This window comes from Dromiciops gliroides, chromosome X (genome assembly GCF_019393635.1).
Source record: "Dromiciops gliroides isolate mDroGli1 chromosome X, mDroGli1.pri, whole genome shotgun sequence".
Lineage (NCBI taxonomy): Eukaryota > Metazoa > Chordata > Mammalia > Microbiotheria > Microbiotheriidae > Dromiciops > Dromiciops gliroides.
In genome coordinates, this window is record NC_057867.1 from 11,124,504 (window position 1) to 11,141,641 (window position 17,138).

The window sequence follows — 17,138 nt, forward strand, 5'->3', positions numbered from 1 at the left end:
GGCCTCAGTTGTTCGGCTGTGGCCCGCAGCTCCTGCTGACTTGCCCCGACCCCCTCGGCGCTGGGTTGCTGCCCTGCGCTGGGCCTCCCTTTTGCCCGAGTCAGACCGACCTTTTCCTGAGGTCTTCTAAATTATCTCTGGTTGGAGGACTGTGTCTCTCTGTCTCTTTGCAGGTTCTGTAGTTTCAGAATCCGTCCAGAGGCTTGGTATAATGTTTGTTTTGAGGGAATAGAAGGAGAGCTCAGGCAGCTTGCTGCTTCCTCTCTGCCATCTTGGCTCCGCCCCTCCGACCATCTGCATCTTTGACTACATGTTCTATTCTTCGTACATCAGAATTTACTAAGATACATAGACATTTCTTGAAATGCTCCACATGTGAGCATATCCCAAGTCATCAACTCAGAACCAACAATTCTCAACAATGGACCAATGCCGGGGCAGCTAGGTGGCGCAGTGGATAAGCACCAGCCCTGGATTCAGGAGTACCTGAGTTCAAATCCAGCCTCAGACACTTGACAATTACTAGCTGTGTGACCCTGGGCAAGTCACTTAACCCCCATTGCCCCGCCAAAAAACAAAAAACAATGGACCAATGCCCTACAATAACACCCTACCTCACAGGCGCTGGACTGGCCCTGCAGAAGCAGAGTGGAGATTAGGAGGAACAAACAAATGTCCTTAGGCTGAGTGCTCTGGGTGAGGATGGACACAACCCAAGCAGAATACTCCAGCCCTCTGCCCTCCCCAGCTGGGCATGTTTGCTTACCATTCAAGGGGCGCCAGTAGATTTTTGTATCTGTTCCTTTAAAATCAGGATACTCTGTCGTTGCTCAGGAGGCAGCATAGCAATCTGGTCTGCAGTCAGCTGGAGCACTTGCATGATCAAAGCAGCCTGTGGATAGAAAGGAAGAGACGATTATGGAACCGTAATGACAGCAGCTCCACAAATCCCCTCTGCCATCATCTGCCTACAAAGTCAGCCAGAGAACTGTTTGTGGGGGAAGACAACGTCAAATGGGAAAAGAAAGGCCATTTTATACAAAACAAGTAGGCCACAAGAAGGTGGTAGGAAAAGGCAAACAGTGAAGTCTGCATGCAAATAAACCTGCCCAGGCCACAGCCTAGAGGAGCCTAGAGGCAGGGGGAATTCCCTTTGTTTATAGGATCCAGCATTCCTTGCTCCAAATCCCTTTAACTTCTTTTTCTAAAGCAGCCAAGTCTGGTGGAAAGCACACTGAGCTCAGGAAGACTGAGATCCCACCTCAGTCACTTCCCTTCCCTGAATAGGTATTTCTTGATCTGTAAAAGGAGGGTAATAGTAAGCAGGGCAATGTTATCAAATGAAAGATTATCTGTAAACCACCATGCTATAGAAATGTTCACTATTATCATTCCTATCATGCATGAGTTTCACACAAAGATCTAAAACAAAAGCAAAGAGCTAATAATAATAGCTAGCATTTCTATGGTGCTTTATGGTCTGTAAATTACTTTACACAGATATCTCATTTGCTCCTCACAACAACCCTGGGACAGAGGTGCTCTTATTGATCCCCATTTCATAGTTGAGAAAACTGAGTCAATTAAGTGACTTGCCCAGAGAGGTCTGAAAAAAGATTCGAACTTCCCCAATCCAAACCCAACACTTTATCCATAGTACCATCAATCAGGCTGTCTCAACAACAGCTTTTTTTTTTAAATGGGGCAAAGGATGGAAGAGAAGGTAGGCTGAGGCTCTCTTCAAAAGAGCTGTTTATTGGTGGATCAGCCTAAGAGCCTACTACATAAACCTTACTCAGTTTCCTGGGCCAGGTCCATGGGTACCTGAGTACAAACACGACTACTGAATACACAGTATTCAGAAGATTACTCATGCAAGGGGACTATCAGGGTATATAGATGGAGAGGAGGCATCTGGATCAATGGAGAGAGTTAAGACTTACCTTTTCATGATCCTGTGGAGTAACTTGATTCTGTCCAGGACTAAATCCCCCAGGCTGACCCCCTCCTTGAAGACCAGATCCCTGCATGCCTGGGACCTGTGTGTCCAAAGAGAGGGGAGAAGTACATGATGAGTTTCTGAGACACACATAAAAGGGAACCAAAAGTAGCGGTATCGAGAAGAAATAAGCATGGAATCCATGAATATGTTGTTGCTGGAGCTTTTCTCCTGAGAACAACATGGGAATATGACCATCAAAATAACGAAATGTCCATACCCCTTGACATAGAGATCTACCCCACGGCTAGTCCCATACCCCAAGAAGGATCTGCCCTGATCCCAAGGCCAAAGATCTCATATATACCACAAAAGCCATAGCAACACATTCTGGAGTACCCCAAAATTGTAAACAAAAGTGAGTATCCATCAAATAGGGAAACGGCTCAACAAACTGTGGTATATGAATATAATAGAAGAGGTCTGTAAGAAATTACAAATGTGATGAAGTTAAGAGAAACTCTGCTGTAGTGGCAAGGAAGTAGAACCAGGTAAAAAGCATATGACTATAACAACCTAAAAAGAAAGAATAAATAAAATAAAAAGAGTTGCATAATTAACATAACTATGACTGGCCCTGGAGATGAGAAAATATACCTCCCTGATTATGGAAGTGGGTGTATTCTATAGGGAAAGTAGTTAACATCTGTCATGGAAACTAAAAGTGGTGAGAGAGAGAGAGAGAGAGAGAGAGAGCAACACACACACACACACACACACACACACACACACCTGATTTGTAGTAAAAAGTATTAACACCTGCCATGGAAGTGAGAACTCATGACAGAGAGACAGGGAATGTTTTGTAGGAAATGAGAAGCTAGAAAACTGCCCAGATTAACAGAAGAAGAAATAGATAACTTAAATAAGCCTTTTAATTTTTTTCCCTTTCCTTTCCTATTTATCCTTTTTATCTATTTTTTTGATTTAGAATTTTATTTTTTCCCCAATAACATGTAAAACAATTTTAACATCCATTTAAAAACTTTGTGTTCCAAATTCTCTTCTTCCCTCCCCCACTTTAAGAATGCAAGCAATTCAATATAAGTCATACATGTGTAGTCATTCAAAACCTTCCCATTAGTCAGGTTGTAAAAGAAAACAGACCAAAAAAAAATTAAAAAAGAAAAACTAAAAAAAAAAAAATAAGCTTTGATCTGTATTCATACACCATCAGTTCTTTGGAGATGGACTGCATTTTTCTTAAGTCCTTCAGAGTTGTCTTGGATCATTTCATTGCTGAGAATACCCGTCATTCATAGCTGATCATCTTGCAATATTGTTATTACTTTGTATACAGTACATTTCACTTTGCATCAGCTCATTTAAGTCTTTCCAGGTTTTTCTGAGAGCATCCTGCTCATCATTTCTTTTTTTTTTTTTAACTTTTTTTTTTTGGGGGGGGGGCGCACAATGAGGGTTAAGTGACTTGCCCAGGGTCACACAGCTCGTGTCAAGTGTCTGAGGCTGGATTAGAACTCAGGTCCTCCTGAATCCAGGGCCAGTGCTTTATTCACTGCACCACCTAGCTGCCCCTGCTCATCATTTCTTACAGCACAATAGTGTTCCATCACAATCTCACCCCACAATTTGTTCAGCCATTCCCCAACTGACAGGCATCTCCTCAATTTCAAATTCTTTGTACCTAAAAAGGGCTGCCATAAATATTTTTTTGTATACATAGGTCCTTTAACTTTTTGTTTTTTATCTCTTTTTGGATACTGACATAGTAGTGGTATTACTAGGTTAAAGAGTATGCGTGATTTTATAGCCCTTTGGCCATAGTTCCAAATTGCTGTACAAATTGTTTGAATCAGTTTACAACTTCACCAAGAGTGCATTAAAGTCTCATTTTCCCTATATCCCCTAAAACATTTGTCATTTTCCTCTGCTGTCCTATTATCCAATCCAATAGGTATGAGGTAGTACCCCAGAACTGGTTTGACCTGCATCTTTCTAATCAATAGTGAGTTAGAGCATTTTTTTTCAATACAGCTATAGATAGCTTTGATTATTTCATATGAAAACTTCATATCTTTTGATCATCTATCAACTGGGGAATGGCTCTTTAAATAAGCCCATTTTTAAAAAGAAACTGAACAAGCACAAATGATCTCCTTAAGAAAAAGAACCTCAGAACCTGATGAATTTGCAAGAGAATCCTATTGAACATTTAAAAAATAATTAATTCCAACATTATAGAAAAGGGGGAAAAGAGTCCTACAAAATTCCTTCTGTGACACAAATATGGTTTTGATACCTAAACTAGGGAAAGAAAACTCTAGACTAATTTCCCTAATGAATATTGACACAAAAATTTTAAATAAAACATTAGCAAGGAGATTACAACATATCTCAAAGATCATCCATGATGATCAGCTTCAATTTATACCAGGAATGCAGGGTTGGTTCAATGTAAGGAAAACTACCAGCCCAATTGACCCTATCAATAACAAAAACAACAAAAATCTCCATCGAGTCAGAAAAAGGTTTGGACAAAGTACCATACCCATTCCTATTAAAAGCACTAGAAAGCACAAGAAATGGAGATTTTCTTAAAATAGAAATGGGCACGTATATAAAACCCAGAAGAAGCATTTTATGTAATGGGGATGAACTAGAACACTTTGGAATAAGATGGGGGGAATGAGGGATGTCCACAGTCTGGTGGTTTACTCTTCAATATCATACTAGAATTGCTAGCTATAGCAATAAGACCAGAAAAGAAAAATGGAGGAGTAACACAGGCAATGAGGAAACAAAACTGGCATTCTGCAGGTGATCTGATGGTATACTCGGGGTGTGTTCTTATAGAAGGAGTAACATCTGCTATTGACATTACACCTAATGGCAGACTGACAGCAATATGGCAAAGTCAGTCTAGCTGGAATTCCTGACAGAGAGACAGACACAAAGATAGGAAAAGCTGTGGCATCTGTCATAGGAGGCAGAACTGCTATCAGACAGATGAACAGATGCACAGACAGGGTGTGTTCTGGAGCTAAGTAGTAAGTAACACCTACCATGGAAGCTACAATTCATGACAGACAAGGTTCTCTAGGAAAAATACGAACATCTGTCATGGAAACCAGAACCGTGACAGACAGATACACAGTGTTCTGTAGGATAAATAATAATTCCTTCTATGGAAGCTAGAATATTCCCCAGATTAACAGAAGAGGAAACAGAGTATTTAAATAACCCTATTTTAGAAAAATAAATCAAACAACCCATAAATGAGCTCTTCAGGAAAAAGAAATTTAGGACCAGATGGATTTACAAGTGAATCCTACCAAATGTTTAAATAACAATTAATTTCAATATTATAACTGTGGGGAAAAATAGATAAAGGAGTCTCACCAAATTCTATGCCACAAATGTTTTTGTTTTTTTTTTTTTCGGGGGGGGGGGGGCGCGGGCAATGAGGGTTAAGTGACTTGCCCAGGATCACATGGCTAGTGTCAAGTGTCTGGGGCTGAATTTGAACTCAGGTCCTCCTGAATCCAGGGCTGGTGCTTTATCCACTGCACCACCCAGCTGCCCCCCCCAAATATGGTTTTGATACATAAACCAGGAAGAACAAAAGCAGAGCAAGAAAACTCTAAACCAATTTCCCTACTGAACACTGAAGCAAAAATGCTAAACAACATGTGAGAAAAGACACTATAGCAATAGATCACAAAGATCATATACTATGATTAGGTTCAGTTTATACCAGAAATGCAGGGGTTGCACTAGGCAAACTATAAGCACAGCTGACCACGTCACTAACAGAAGCAACAAAAATTACACGATTATCTCAATCACTGTAGAAAAGGCTTCTGATAAAATACAACATCCATTCCTACTAAAAACCCTAGAAGGCATAGGAATCAATGAAGGCTTTCTTTTAAGTAGCAGGTATCTAAAAGCACAAGAGCAGGCATTTTATGCAATGGGGATACACAGGATACTTTTGAATAAGATCCAGGGTAAAGCAAGGCTGTCTGTGATGACCATTTTTGGGGGGGGAGGGGCACAATGAGGATTAGGTGACTTGCCCAGGGTCACACAGCTAGTAAGTGTCAAGTGTCTGAGGCTGGATTTGAACTCAGTTGCTCCTGAATCCAGGGCTGGTGCTTTATCCACTGCGCCACCCAGCTGCCCCCTGTGATGATCATTACTGTGCATATTGTACTAGACCAACAAAACCAGAAAAAGGAAGTGATTAAGCACAGGCTGCAAGGAAACAAAAGTATCCCTATTTTCAGGTGGCGACATAAGCAGGGAGTGTTCTGCAGGAAAAGTACTGACATTGCTCATAGGAGGCAGGACAGATGTGGGACAGAAAGACAGGCAGTGCCTCATCTTTAGGAAACGGAGCAATACCTGGGATGGAAGCTACAACTGATGGCAGACAGACAGTGCGTGTTCTGTAGGCTGTTATAATACCTGCCAAGGCAGATTTAAATAAAGGTGGAGTGTGGTGAAGCTTCCGGCCTCTGGCTCCCCCTAGGGCTGCAATTCATGCTGAGTCACAAATAGGCAGCTTTTTACCAAGGGCCTTTTCTCTTACCCAACTTTCTAAAAATGAAAATCTCACCCTTTTTTGGGGGGGGGCGGGGCAGAGCAATGAGGGTTAAGTGACTTGCCCAGGGTCACACAGCTAGTGTCAAGTGTCTGAGGCCGAATTTGAACTCAGGTCCTCCTCAATCCAGGGCCAGTGCTTTATCCACTGCGCCACCTGGCTGCCCCCCTCACATACATGTTTGTTGGCAAATCCAAACAGTACCAATACCTAGCAAAAAGACCTAAATTCTGGTCACTTCTACCCTCAGGAACCCAGGAACTAAAAGCAAGCCATGGCTTTTAAGCCCCTGCCCTTGGCTCCCTGGGGAGAGGAAGGCTGTGAAAAGGAGTTCCCACTCAGGGCAGCCTATTCAGATGGACAGGCTGTGAGGACAGTTGTCATTGCTTGTTGCCAGGAACCAGACTACTGCTACTGGGTCATTCCCACTAGGAATGGGTCTTGCTCCCAACCTCGTCTTGCCAGGGTCTCCTGGATGGGCACCTAGAGTCCACTTTTGGAGCTGATATAACACTGGTGTTTTGGGGGGCCCAAGAACTCTATGGCATCAGACAGGCAAGTCTTCACTGGGTATCGGCCAGTCCTTCATCTCCACGCTTGGATCTCTAGTCAAAGTGGATTTTCACTTAACCCACCCCCCCACCCACCCCCCCTCCCCCCGTTTCAATTTTGATCTCAGCTTTTGTGAATCTTATGGTTGATTTAAACTTTTGTTAACTTTTCATTTTATTTTCATCTACTTTTACAATTATTGGCTTCAGAACAGTCATTGGTGAAGAGAAACCATGAAGCCACTTTTTATTAACCATAAAATAAAAGGAAAGGTATAAATACATTTCTGCCTGCTGCGCTACTTTTGCTGCTAGTTTAAATGTCTTTCTTTCCTCAGGCAGTTAAAAGGTCAACAGAGCTTGGGTGGAAATCTTTTTTCTTCTTCTGAGGGTTACCTATCCATAGTTGGGGGGAAATAAATCAATGGCAGAGAGCTACAGAGGTTGACTAATTTACAGGATAAGAAATGTTCAACTCACCTCATTGTCCCGCTAAAAAGCACGGACCCTCAAACTGTACACGGTATACTGTAGTAGTGTTAATTCCGATGCAGGTTCTAGCCCACGAACGGAGGAGAAAGGAAAGGGCAGAAGCACACAATGATGAGGAGAGGGGATGGAGCTAGGAGGGAGGGAACAGAAGACAGCTCCCTTCACCCCCAAGGGGGAGAAAGGCAGACATTCGCCTTCCCCAGAAAGGGAGAAATAGATGTGAAGGGGAAAGGGGGAGGGAAGAAGGCAAACTAAACAAAGATGGGAAGAGGGAAATATGTGGCAGGTCATCGCCCTCCCTATAAGTCTTTTTTAATTTATTTAGAATTTTATTTTTCCCAAATTACCTGCAAAAACAAATTTTAACATCAATTTTTAAAACTTTGTGTTCCAAATTCTCTTCCTCCCTCTCCCTCTTCCTCTCCCCCTCCCCCTCCCTTAAGAACTCAAGCAATTCAATATAAGTTATACATGTGCAGTCTGCAAAACATTTCCACATTAGTCAGGCTGTGAAAGAAAACAGACAAAAGAACTTTAGAAAAAAGGAAAAAAAATTATGCTTCAATCTGTATTCCAATACCATCAGTTCTTTCTCTGTGGATGGATTGCATCTCCCTGTAAGTCTTAAGAGGATTGTCTAGAGCCCAGAGAAGTTGACTGCCTTGTCCAGGGTCACAGAGCTTAGAACCTGGGTCTCCTCCTCTGTACTCCAGGACAAAAACAAAGGTGATTCCTGAGAAACTGGGAATGGTCAAATACCCTTAGGTAGATGTACAATGGAATACTATAAAGTGATTCAGATGGACCAAAAAGACCTTTCTGAAATCATGCAAAGTGAAAAAAAAAAACCCTAGAAAAATGGGGTACATACTACTGATGATCAAAGGAGGCAAAGTAAAGACGACTCAATGGCCAAAAACTGTTACTGGGGACTTGGAGGGAGAAGCCCACTGACTCTCAGGCAAGCAGAATCTTTTGTATCGCAGTTTAGTTCCTAAAGCATATTTAAGGAAGAAAAGAGAAGAGGCAGGGAGATGAGATCAGGTTTTGATGTTGGGTATATTAGTGAACCACTCCCGTGACAGACACCCTGCTTGTTTATATGGGCTATGGATCACCATGAGTTATCCACAGGTCAGAGCATTCTTCACCCAGATCAGCTGCTTGTTCACTGGTCTTCCTCCTCTAATCCTAAAACCCCAGTGTTGGCTCTGAATACAGTAGCCATGGTGACCCACAGTAGGAGAACCAGCACAAAGCACACCTGAATTAGAATCTTCTGCACCATGTCTCCTTTTCCTGAGGACTTGAGACGTAGCAAGGAAGACAGTGAGCAACTAGCCCTTGACTAGAATAACCAAAAATTATTAAGAGAGGAAGAGGAGCTATGCATACCTGCCTGGGTCCCTGAGGGCCGCCTGCTCCCATGCTGATTGGCCCAGGTCCCTGGAGTCCCCCAGGCATTGGGCCTCTGGGGCCAGGGCCTCTCGCTTCCATTCCTCTTGCATCTATGCCCCTAGCCTCCATGGCCCTTGATTCTAAGCTTCGGGCCTCGATCCCCCTGGCTTCCATTGCTCTCGCATCTATGCCTCGGGCCTCCAGGGCTCTGGCCTCCATAGCTCTGGCATCTATCCCTCGGGGATCTCTTCCACCTGTAGGGAGTTAAGCAGAACCATAGCCAGCAATTCGAAGACAGTTGCTTGTGACTTACTGCTTGAACAAGGTGAACACCCAGGGAATGAATGAAAGAAAGCTCAGCTTAAAGTTGTCCTGTCCATTGGCTATGTCACACACTCCTAGCCAATTACTCTCTATTCCTTCATCTTCATTTCTTTTTTTTTTTTTAAGTGAGGCAATTGGGGTTAAGTGACTTGCCCGGGGCCACACAGCCAGCAAGTGTTAAGTGTCTGAGGCCGGATTTGAACTCAGGTACTCCTGACTCCAGGGCCGGTGCTCTATCCACTGCACCACCCAGCTGCTCCCCTTCATTTCTTTTTTTGTTTGTTTTTTTGTTTTTTGTGAAGCAATTGGGGTTAAGTGACTTGCCCAGGGTCACACAGCTAGTAAGTGTTAAGTGTCTGAGATCGGATTTGAACTCAGGGCCTCCCGACTCCAGGGCCGGTGCTCTATCCACTGCGCCACCTAGCTGCCCCCTCATTTCTTTTTAATAACCATTTAATTGTTGTCTTTCCCCTCCTTTAAACACCAATCACTTGTCAATATGCCACTCCCCACGACAAAAGAACCTGGCACAATGGCCAGGTCTGACAATGAATGCCTGCCTCACTATGCTCCACGCCAAGCATCTGTCTCTCTTCTGAGAGGAGGAAGGTGTGTTTTACTGTCAGTCCTCTGAAGTCATGACTGCTGCATACTTGTTTCTTTCCTACCTTGTGAAGCTTTCCCCCCACCCCCATTTTCTTTTTTTCTTTGGTGAGGCAATTGGGGTTTTAAGTGACTTGCCCAGGGTCACACCGCTATTAAGTGTTAAGTGTCTGAGGCTGGATTTGAACTCAGGTCCTCCTGAATCCAGGGCCAGTGCTCTATCCACTGTGCCACCTAGCTGCCCCCCATTTTCTTTTAAAAACAAGTGACAACTACCATAGCCAGCTCCATGTAACGGGTCTCCCCTTACCTCTGCCATCCATGGGTGGACCCCTCTGATCCAACATGGGCCCTCTGGGCTCTCCCATTAGAGGTCGAGGCTCTCCCAGCGGCCCTCCTCTCATTTCGTGGGGAGGGCCACGACTGTCATGGCCAGGGACGTGGTGCATGGGAGGCCCTTGATGAGGTGGTCCCAGGTAACCTCTGTAGATGGAAAGAGGGGAAGGCAAAAGAAAGGAGTCAGCCAGGAAAGAGTCAAAATGCGGTGGTTAAACAAACCTGCCACCAAAGCTTAACTCTACATATTGGCAGGAGGAAGATGATTGTAACTGGACAACTAAATTAGCCCTCGGCAGTGCTACACAGCCAACCCATGCACTGCCAGAATTACGGCAGGAAAGCTGCCACACGTGGCCACGGCCATCCAAGTCATGTTGTCCCACTGGGCAGCCATGGCGGGAGAGAAGGCATGTTCTTCAAAGGGCAACGTGTTCTCTGACAGGAAGCTGTCATACCGTAACATCCTGGGACTTTGTGTTACACACATACATATACACGTTGTATAGAACACCTCATATTATCCATCTCCCTGTCTAGAAGCTTGCCCTTCCACTGGTGGGCACTTAGAGAATACTGCTGAGGAAACAATAGCCACAGTCAGCCCAGGCTGAGGTACCATCTGCAATCTGCAGTTCTGTTCCATGGTGTGCTCAGTCCCAGAGAGCATCCAAGAATAGTTCGCTTTTTTTTTTTTTTGGCATGACTGATAGGGAAAGTCTTTGGTCCCAAGTGAGGCGGCCAAAGCTCGTTCGTCCTTCTCGGGTTTGTGCTTGCTTACCTGGGTTCTACTTCTCCAGTGACTGAAAGCAAAGTCCCTCCACGGGGGTCATTTGGAGCATCTCCTAAAAGACCTCGGGGAGGGGGGCCACCAGCAGGCATAGGTCCACGCTGCATAGGGGCTCTGGGGTCTGGCATTGGCACTGCCAGGAAAACAAACGGGGAATTACCGAAGTGAAAAACCAAGTAAGGACACTCAGAGTGATGACTGCACCACAGTCAACACAACTCAGGAAAACGCCTCATCCTAAAAGAACACTCCTGAAATTCAAGAACAGAAAGCAGGGAGCGAGCACAGCCTGTGCCGAAACAGCACTGCCCATAGAATTGCCAACTAAGCCCTCTGCCTCGTTCAGAGGAATCGATCCTTCTGGGTTTTGCTTAGAATTCCTATCTTAGCCCAACAACTAGTCACAAAAGACAGCTGTGTCTACAAGGACCTCTTCACTAGGGAAAGACTGCTCACCACCACTGTCATTCCAACCAAGCCTCTTGACACCAAACCTCAACCAAAGGTCAATCTCAGGCTCGTGGCTCCCCCCCAAGGCAAAGCGAAGCCAAAGTATCACCCTTTGGGGCTTGCAACATGAAGCTCACTGCCAGACAGCCTTTCCTCTTCTCCTGCCCCACCCTGAACACCACATACACAGGAAACCTGCAGTTATCGTGGGTACCTTGAACTCGCTCAATTGATGCAGGCCCGGCAGGTCCCACGGGCGAGTGCTGTAGTGTCCCTAGGTGAGCAGCAAGTTAAAGAGAAGGAAAAAGAGCAGAGACATGAATGGCTAGCACACACCTCCACATCCCCACACACACGCACACACACGCACACACGCACGCACACACGCACGCACATGCACGCCTGGAGATTTGTATACATGCTCACCAAAGCTCAAAACCATTCCTAGGTCGGTAGCTTGCCCCTGGCTGCCAAAAGCCCTTGGCCTATGCTAGTTTCTTCATGTGCCTGAACCACAGTTTGACTTTGGGAAGGCGGATTCCCAGAAGTTGTGTGACCAGGGTACCAAAAAGAAACAAGTCAAGCCTGCAGCCCAAATTTGCCTAGGGAAGCAATTCTAGCCTCCTTCCAACAGGACTTCCTTAGAAACACTCCTGTGTTGTTTGAGCTAGAAAATGGAGCAGAACATGGCAGGTAGAGAAGACCGAGCTTGGAAGGTAGGATGGATGGAGGAAAGGCCCCGAAGCATATGGGGTAGCACAAGCAAAGTCACATCTAAAACACCAAAGCAAGCATGAGATGAAGAGACAGAGTGACTGAGTCTTACAGGAAGAAGAACAAAGCCCTTCAGAGGAAATAAGCTTTGGAGAGGATGGTGAGCCAAACCCAAGGAGAATGGGCTACACACACATGCACATAAACACACATGCATGAAATGGGACAACTGCAAAAACACTAAAAGCACAGGCGGTAGAAGGCAGAGAGACGCCGCACTCGCAGAGCGCCTCCCTGTCTCCTATCGTCATTGCAGGCATGCACAAGAAGCAAGAATCCTAGGGCAGACAGTACCAGCAAAAGCAAAAGGGAGCCTGACTCCTGTACCCTCTATAGGCATGCAAGAAGAACTGCTACCAAGGAGCCCCTAGAGCGTCGGGTTAAGAACCCCATTTCTCCACTCTCTCTATGGAGCCATTTGCAAACACAAAGGTGGTGTTACCTATGGGCGAAAGGAGGGAAAGAAGTCCCTCACCTATCTCTCCTGTGGCCAGATAGGTGGCACACTGTGTCTCCATCCATCTACACTCAAAGCACAGAGAACCCGAGGGCAAGGGTGGGGTGAGACAATGGTCTTGAACCTTGTTCGATTGCTGTCAGTCATCTGGGGAGTGGATTATTGGTTCTGTCATTTCAGGAACCTTCCCCAGGCACCAGCTCCAAATGAGAAGTCTGTCTTAAGGCCTTGCTTTGTCTGCTCTGTGCCCCTTGAGGGGAGGTTTGGTCCCTCAGAGACTCAAGAGAATGCTAGACACATGTGAGGGCTATTTGGGGAAAACAGCAGCTGAAGCTACCGTATCATTGGTCTTCCTGGCTCTCACTGCAAAAGAACCACATTTTCTTAAGCTTTTAGGATCTGGCTACATGGAGACAGAAGGCAGAAAGTCTGGGGTTGCTGTTGCTATTGTGACCGAGTCTGTGCACCATGACGAAGACAACGCCACCGCCACTGCCGCTGCCGCCATCATGGTACGAGACCCAAGACATGTAGGCTTCGTTGGCCTTGACTCCCCCCCAACAGCCCTGACCAGGCTTAAGCCACAGTCATTTTGTGCACCCTGCCTCCACGCTGTGTGCCCACTCACCCGCCAGCACTAGTGATACAGGGAGACAGAGCACAACGCTACCATGACTACGAACCCATCAGAGAAAAGCGCTGGACGATGCACCTTAGGCTGAGGGTCACTTGGCTCCGACACCGACGCTCGTGCAATGGGGCTTTACCTTAGCAGATAAAGAGTCTGCAAGTAATCCGTGTTAGTGAGACATTACAATCTACTTACCTTGGGTCCGGTCTAGGGATACTGGGCCACCACCTGGCATTCCAACCTTGGACTGCATTGCGCCTGGAAGACAAAGGCCAAGGGAATCCTCATTGAGGACAACAAAGAAGCCCGCAAGTCATTCCTTCCTTCCATAGAATCAGAATTGCACAAAGGGAAGTTTACAGTCCCCATTCTTGCCCCCTTCCCCTCAAAGAGCGACTGGATCTGGGGATTGGACAATGGGGGCAGTGATCATTTAGCAGCCCACCGTCTAGTCTCCATACAAAGACTCAGGAACATATCAACTGAGAACTGCCAGTCCTTCACAAGGGGCTTCTACCCAGTGTCATGTGCCTGCTGCTCCATGGCAAACGGAAGAACTGGGTCTCAGGCTCTATGCATTGTGCCTGGGAAGGTGGACTGTGGCCAAGGCCTTCTCAAGTCTTGGCCATGTCAGGAAAGGCAAATTACAGGGCAGTGGCCTTCACTTCTCTCCACCTCAACAACCCAATACCCCAAAGCACTCCAGTAAACCACAGGCAAAAGCTATCAGAGACCAAAGACCAGGTCTAAGTATGTGCTCAAGATGATCCTCCTTTCCCTACTAAGTTTAAAACATTCGCTTCTGGACTCTTTCAGAAAGAGAATGCTATCCAGCAATGTCTATTTTATTGAGTTACTGAATGGGAACACAAAACACAAAGAGTCGGATATGACTAAAAGCAACTAAATAACAACAATGTCCATGATAGGTCGCATCTCCACAGTACCCTCAGGTTCACCAGGAGCCTTGGCTCTCTGAAGGAACGTATTTAAAGATGTTGAAAGTGAGAATGTGAAACCCTGCTCACCTCCAGGAGCCAAGGGGCCAGGGCCAGGTCCTGCAGTGGGCATTGCTCCTGGTGCAGGAACGCCACCTGGCAGAGGTGGTTGCATCAGAGGAGGAGCTCCATTCACATGCATCCCACCCTGAACAAGAGAAGAAATCAGAGCCTGTCCCATGTCCCTGTAGGGATTTAATAAATACACTAGTTGATGATAACCTTAAATTATCTAACTGATCACTCTAACCATCCCACCCCACATCCCTGTCCAGATGGTGTGCCCTCCCACAGGGCACAAAATCAGAAGAGCCAGAGACATAGTCCTCTGGGCACCACAGAATGGGACGCCCCAAACTCAGTACAGCTGGGACTAGACACTGGGACACGTTTGTCCTTTTGTTTTTTTTTTTTTAGGGTTTTTTTGCAGGGCAATGGGGGTTAAGTGACTTGCCCAGGGTCACACAGCTATAAAGTATAAAGTGAGGCTGGATTTGAACTCTGGTACTCCTGAATTCAGGGCCGGTGCTTTATTCACTGCACCACCTAGCTGCCCCCATGTTTCTTCTTTTGATATTCCAATCAATCACAGGGAGCTGTGGTGGACTTGGACTGTTCTACTCAACACCCAATGGGGGGGGGGGGCAGGCAACCAAAGGGAAATAAAGGCAGGTGCCCAGGGGGTGCTCTTTAGGAAAGCCCCAAAGCAGTACCACTTTTAAGAAAGCAAAGCTTCTCTTGTCTAGCGAGAGAATTTGGAGGAGTTCAGTTTTTAAGGGCCACTTCTCACACTGTGAGTTGTATATCCAAGTTCTTCATGTAGAGGGAAATGCCTACTATGTGCCAGGGATTGTGCTAAGTGCTTTAAAAATATGATCTCATTTGAAGGCCCTTGCTATAGCTGTATGCAAGGCCAAAGAAGACAAGTTAAGAGAAGCAAGTGAGGAGGGTCTGCCCCCAATTTCATTTCTCTACTCAATCATCCCTGACTTGAAGGGTTCCAGCCACACTGCTTCCCTCCCAACAATTGGGAGACCATCCCAAAAGATATACATGCCACAATCTGAAGTTTTTCACTTGGACAACTTTTTTATTTGTCTACCTTCCTGTTCTCTTCCACCCCAGCCTTCCATCACACCCTCACCTAGTGGCCAATACCACTTTAAGACAGATAAGTACTCAAACGTGAACCCGTACCAAGGGCTGCGGTTGAGAAGCTGGAGTATTCGGCTGGTTCATCGGTGCACTAGGTCCTTGGACAGGCTGCGGGTTACTCTGAATCAGAGATGGGATATTTGCTTGACGATGCAAAATTTTCTACAGAAAAGAGATAAACACTTATGCTGAAATTGGCTATGCTTTGTAACAGGATAATCTGCCAAGCCCCGCCTCCCACCACGAAGGAAGTACTTGTAGGCCACTTCCACAGGCAAGCAGGACTTACCAGTGCAATCTCTGGATCCACAATTCGCATCACTACTTGGGCTTGTAGCAAAGCATAGGCTAGCTGGGGGTTTTGGAGCAGCATGTTCCGTGCTTCTTGGGGACTATTCTGTACGCAAAGCTGGGCAAAGAAACACAGCACATCAGGTCCCATGGTTCCTCTGAGTGAAATAATGCAGTAAGAGTACTGGCCCAGGAATCTGAGGGGCCTCACCTTGGTGAGCCTTCCATGCTGCCATCAAGCAAGCACCCCACTCAACTTGGAGCCTACAAGGGCCTGTCTAATTACTGCCCCCCCCCCAACACCGGGATCAATTGTTCTATGGGCTCCCCACAGCTCAAGTACTAGTTCCTCTTGGTCTATAAGAATAGGAGAATGCCAATGATACTAAACCCTGAAGGAACCAAGCAAAGAGCAACACTCTTGTCTGTGGCCACATTGTCCACCATTTGGGATTGCTCCTTCAATGGGACAGTTTCCATTGGTTTTATATTTCCTACCTTCATTTGTTTCATCAGCTCAAACATCTGTTCTGGTGGCAGACTGGCAACGGCTCTGCTAATGGATTCCGGAGCATCTTCAGGGTTGATGGGGTCTCCATAAGGAGATTCAATGATGGGGGCACCAGTGCCAAGGCCTAATCAGGACAAATATAATCAAATTCAAAACAAAACCCCAAATCAAATGATTTCAAATGCAGAGCTGCTTGTCAACATTAGCATCTTTAAATTATTATAGATATTTTGCAAAAAAAGTTTTGCAAATCCTGCATAGGCCACATCTGGAAAACCATGTACAGATACCATATTGAAGGGAACAGCTTTCCTGGCCTGGAGCATTTGAGATATAGGCACTCTCTCCTCTTTATCTGATACAGCAGAGACTATCAATGTTTACCATGCAAGCTTCTGAATTTTTATGACAAGAGATCTTGAAAGCTTTTTAAATTGTATATTATATTGACTGGGATCCTAGTAGCAATTGGTATGGCATATCATTGGTGAACATATCTAATAGTGAAGTGAAATTATCATTAAGTCCAGAAGCTTATGAACCAGAATACTGGGAGTGGTGTTTCAAGCTCCCTAAAGCACTCAAGTTGGAAGTGTACTGCATGGTGTGTGTTAAATGAAGACATAAATTCTGTGTACTAAATAAAAAGCCATTTCTATTTCAGGCTTGAAGTTTTCAACATAGGTCGAGAGAAAAGGTTTTTCTGATAAGAGATGGTTTTCTTTTCCCCGCAATTGTCAAGTATTTATTTTTTCCCCCTCTCCCTCTAGTGGAAAAAGAAAAAAGAAGAAAAGCAAAAGCTCTTAATAAA

General features: G+C 45.4%; 1 protein-coding gene across 4 annotated transcripts in view; it reads right to left on the reverse strand.

The window, feature by feature from the left end:
* The window catches only part of CSTF2 (cleavage stimulation factor subunit 2), a 29,019-nt gene that overhangs the window by 5,388 nt on the left and 6,493 nt on the right, over nucleotides 1-17,138 (reverse strand). For 2 of the 4 annotated variants that reach the window (XM_043974199.1, XM_043974200.1), the window contains exons 4-14: nucleotides 16,315-16,451; nucleotides 15,815-15,934; nucleotides 15,568-15,687; nucleotides 14,401-14,518; nucleotides 13,568-13,630; nucleotides 11,725-11,784; nucleotides 11,052-11,193; nucleotides 10,245-10,417; nucleotides 9,005-9,261; nucleotides 1,944-2,039; nucleotides 767-892 (exon numbers count right to left, since the gene is read on the reverse strand). In XM_043974199.1, the coding sequence (XP_043830134.1) occupies nucleotides 770-892; nucleotides 1,944-2,039; nucleotides 9,005-9,261; nucleotides 10,245-10,417; nucleotides 11,052-11,193; nucleotides 11,725-11,784; nucleotides 13,568-13,630; nucleotides 14,401-14,518; nucleotides 15,568-15,687; nucleotides 15,815-15,934; nucleotides 16,315-16,451 (1,409 nt within the window). In that variant the 3' untranslated portion in view covers nucleotides 767-769. Of the gene's footprint in view, nucleotides 1-766; nucleotides 893-1,943; nucleotides 2,040-9,004; nucleotides 9,262-10,244; nucleotides 10,418-11,051; nucleotides 11,194-11,724; nucleotides 11,785-13,567; nucleotides 13,631-14,400; nucleotides 14,556-15,567; nucleotides 15,688-15,814; nucleotides 15,935-16,314; nucleotides 16,452-17,138 lie in introns of all 4 variants that reach the window. The other 2 variants (XM_043974201.1, XM_043974202.1) reach the window with 2 other exon arrangements.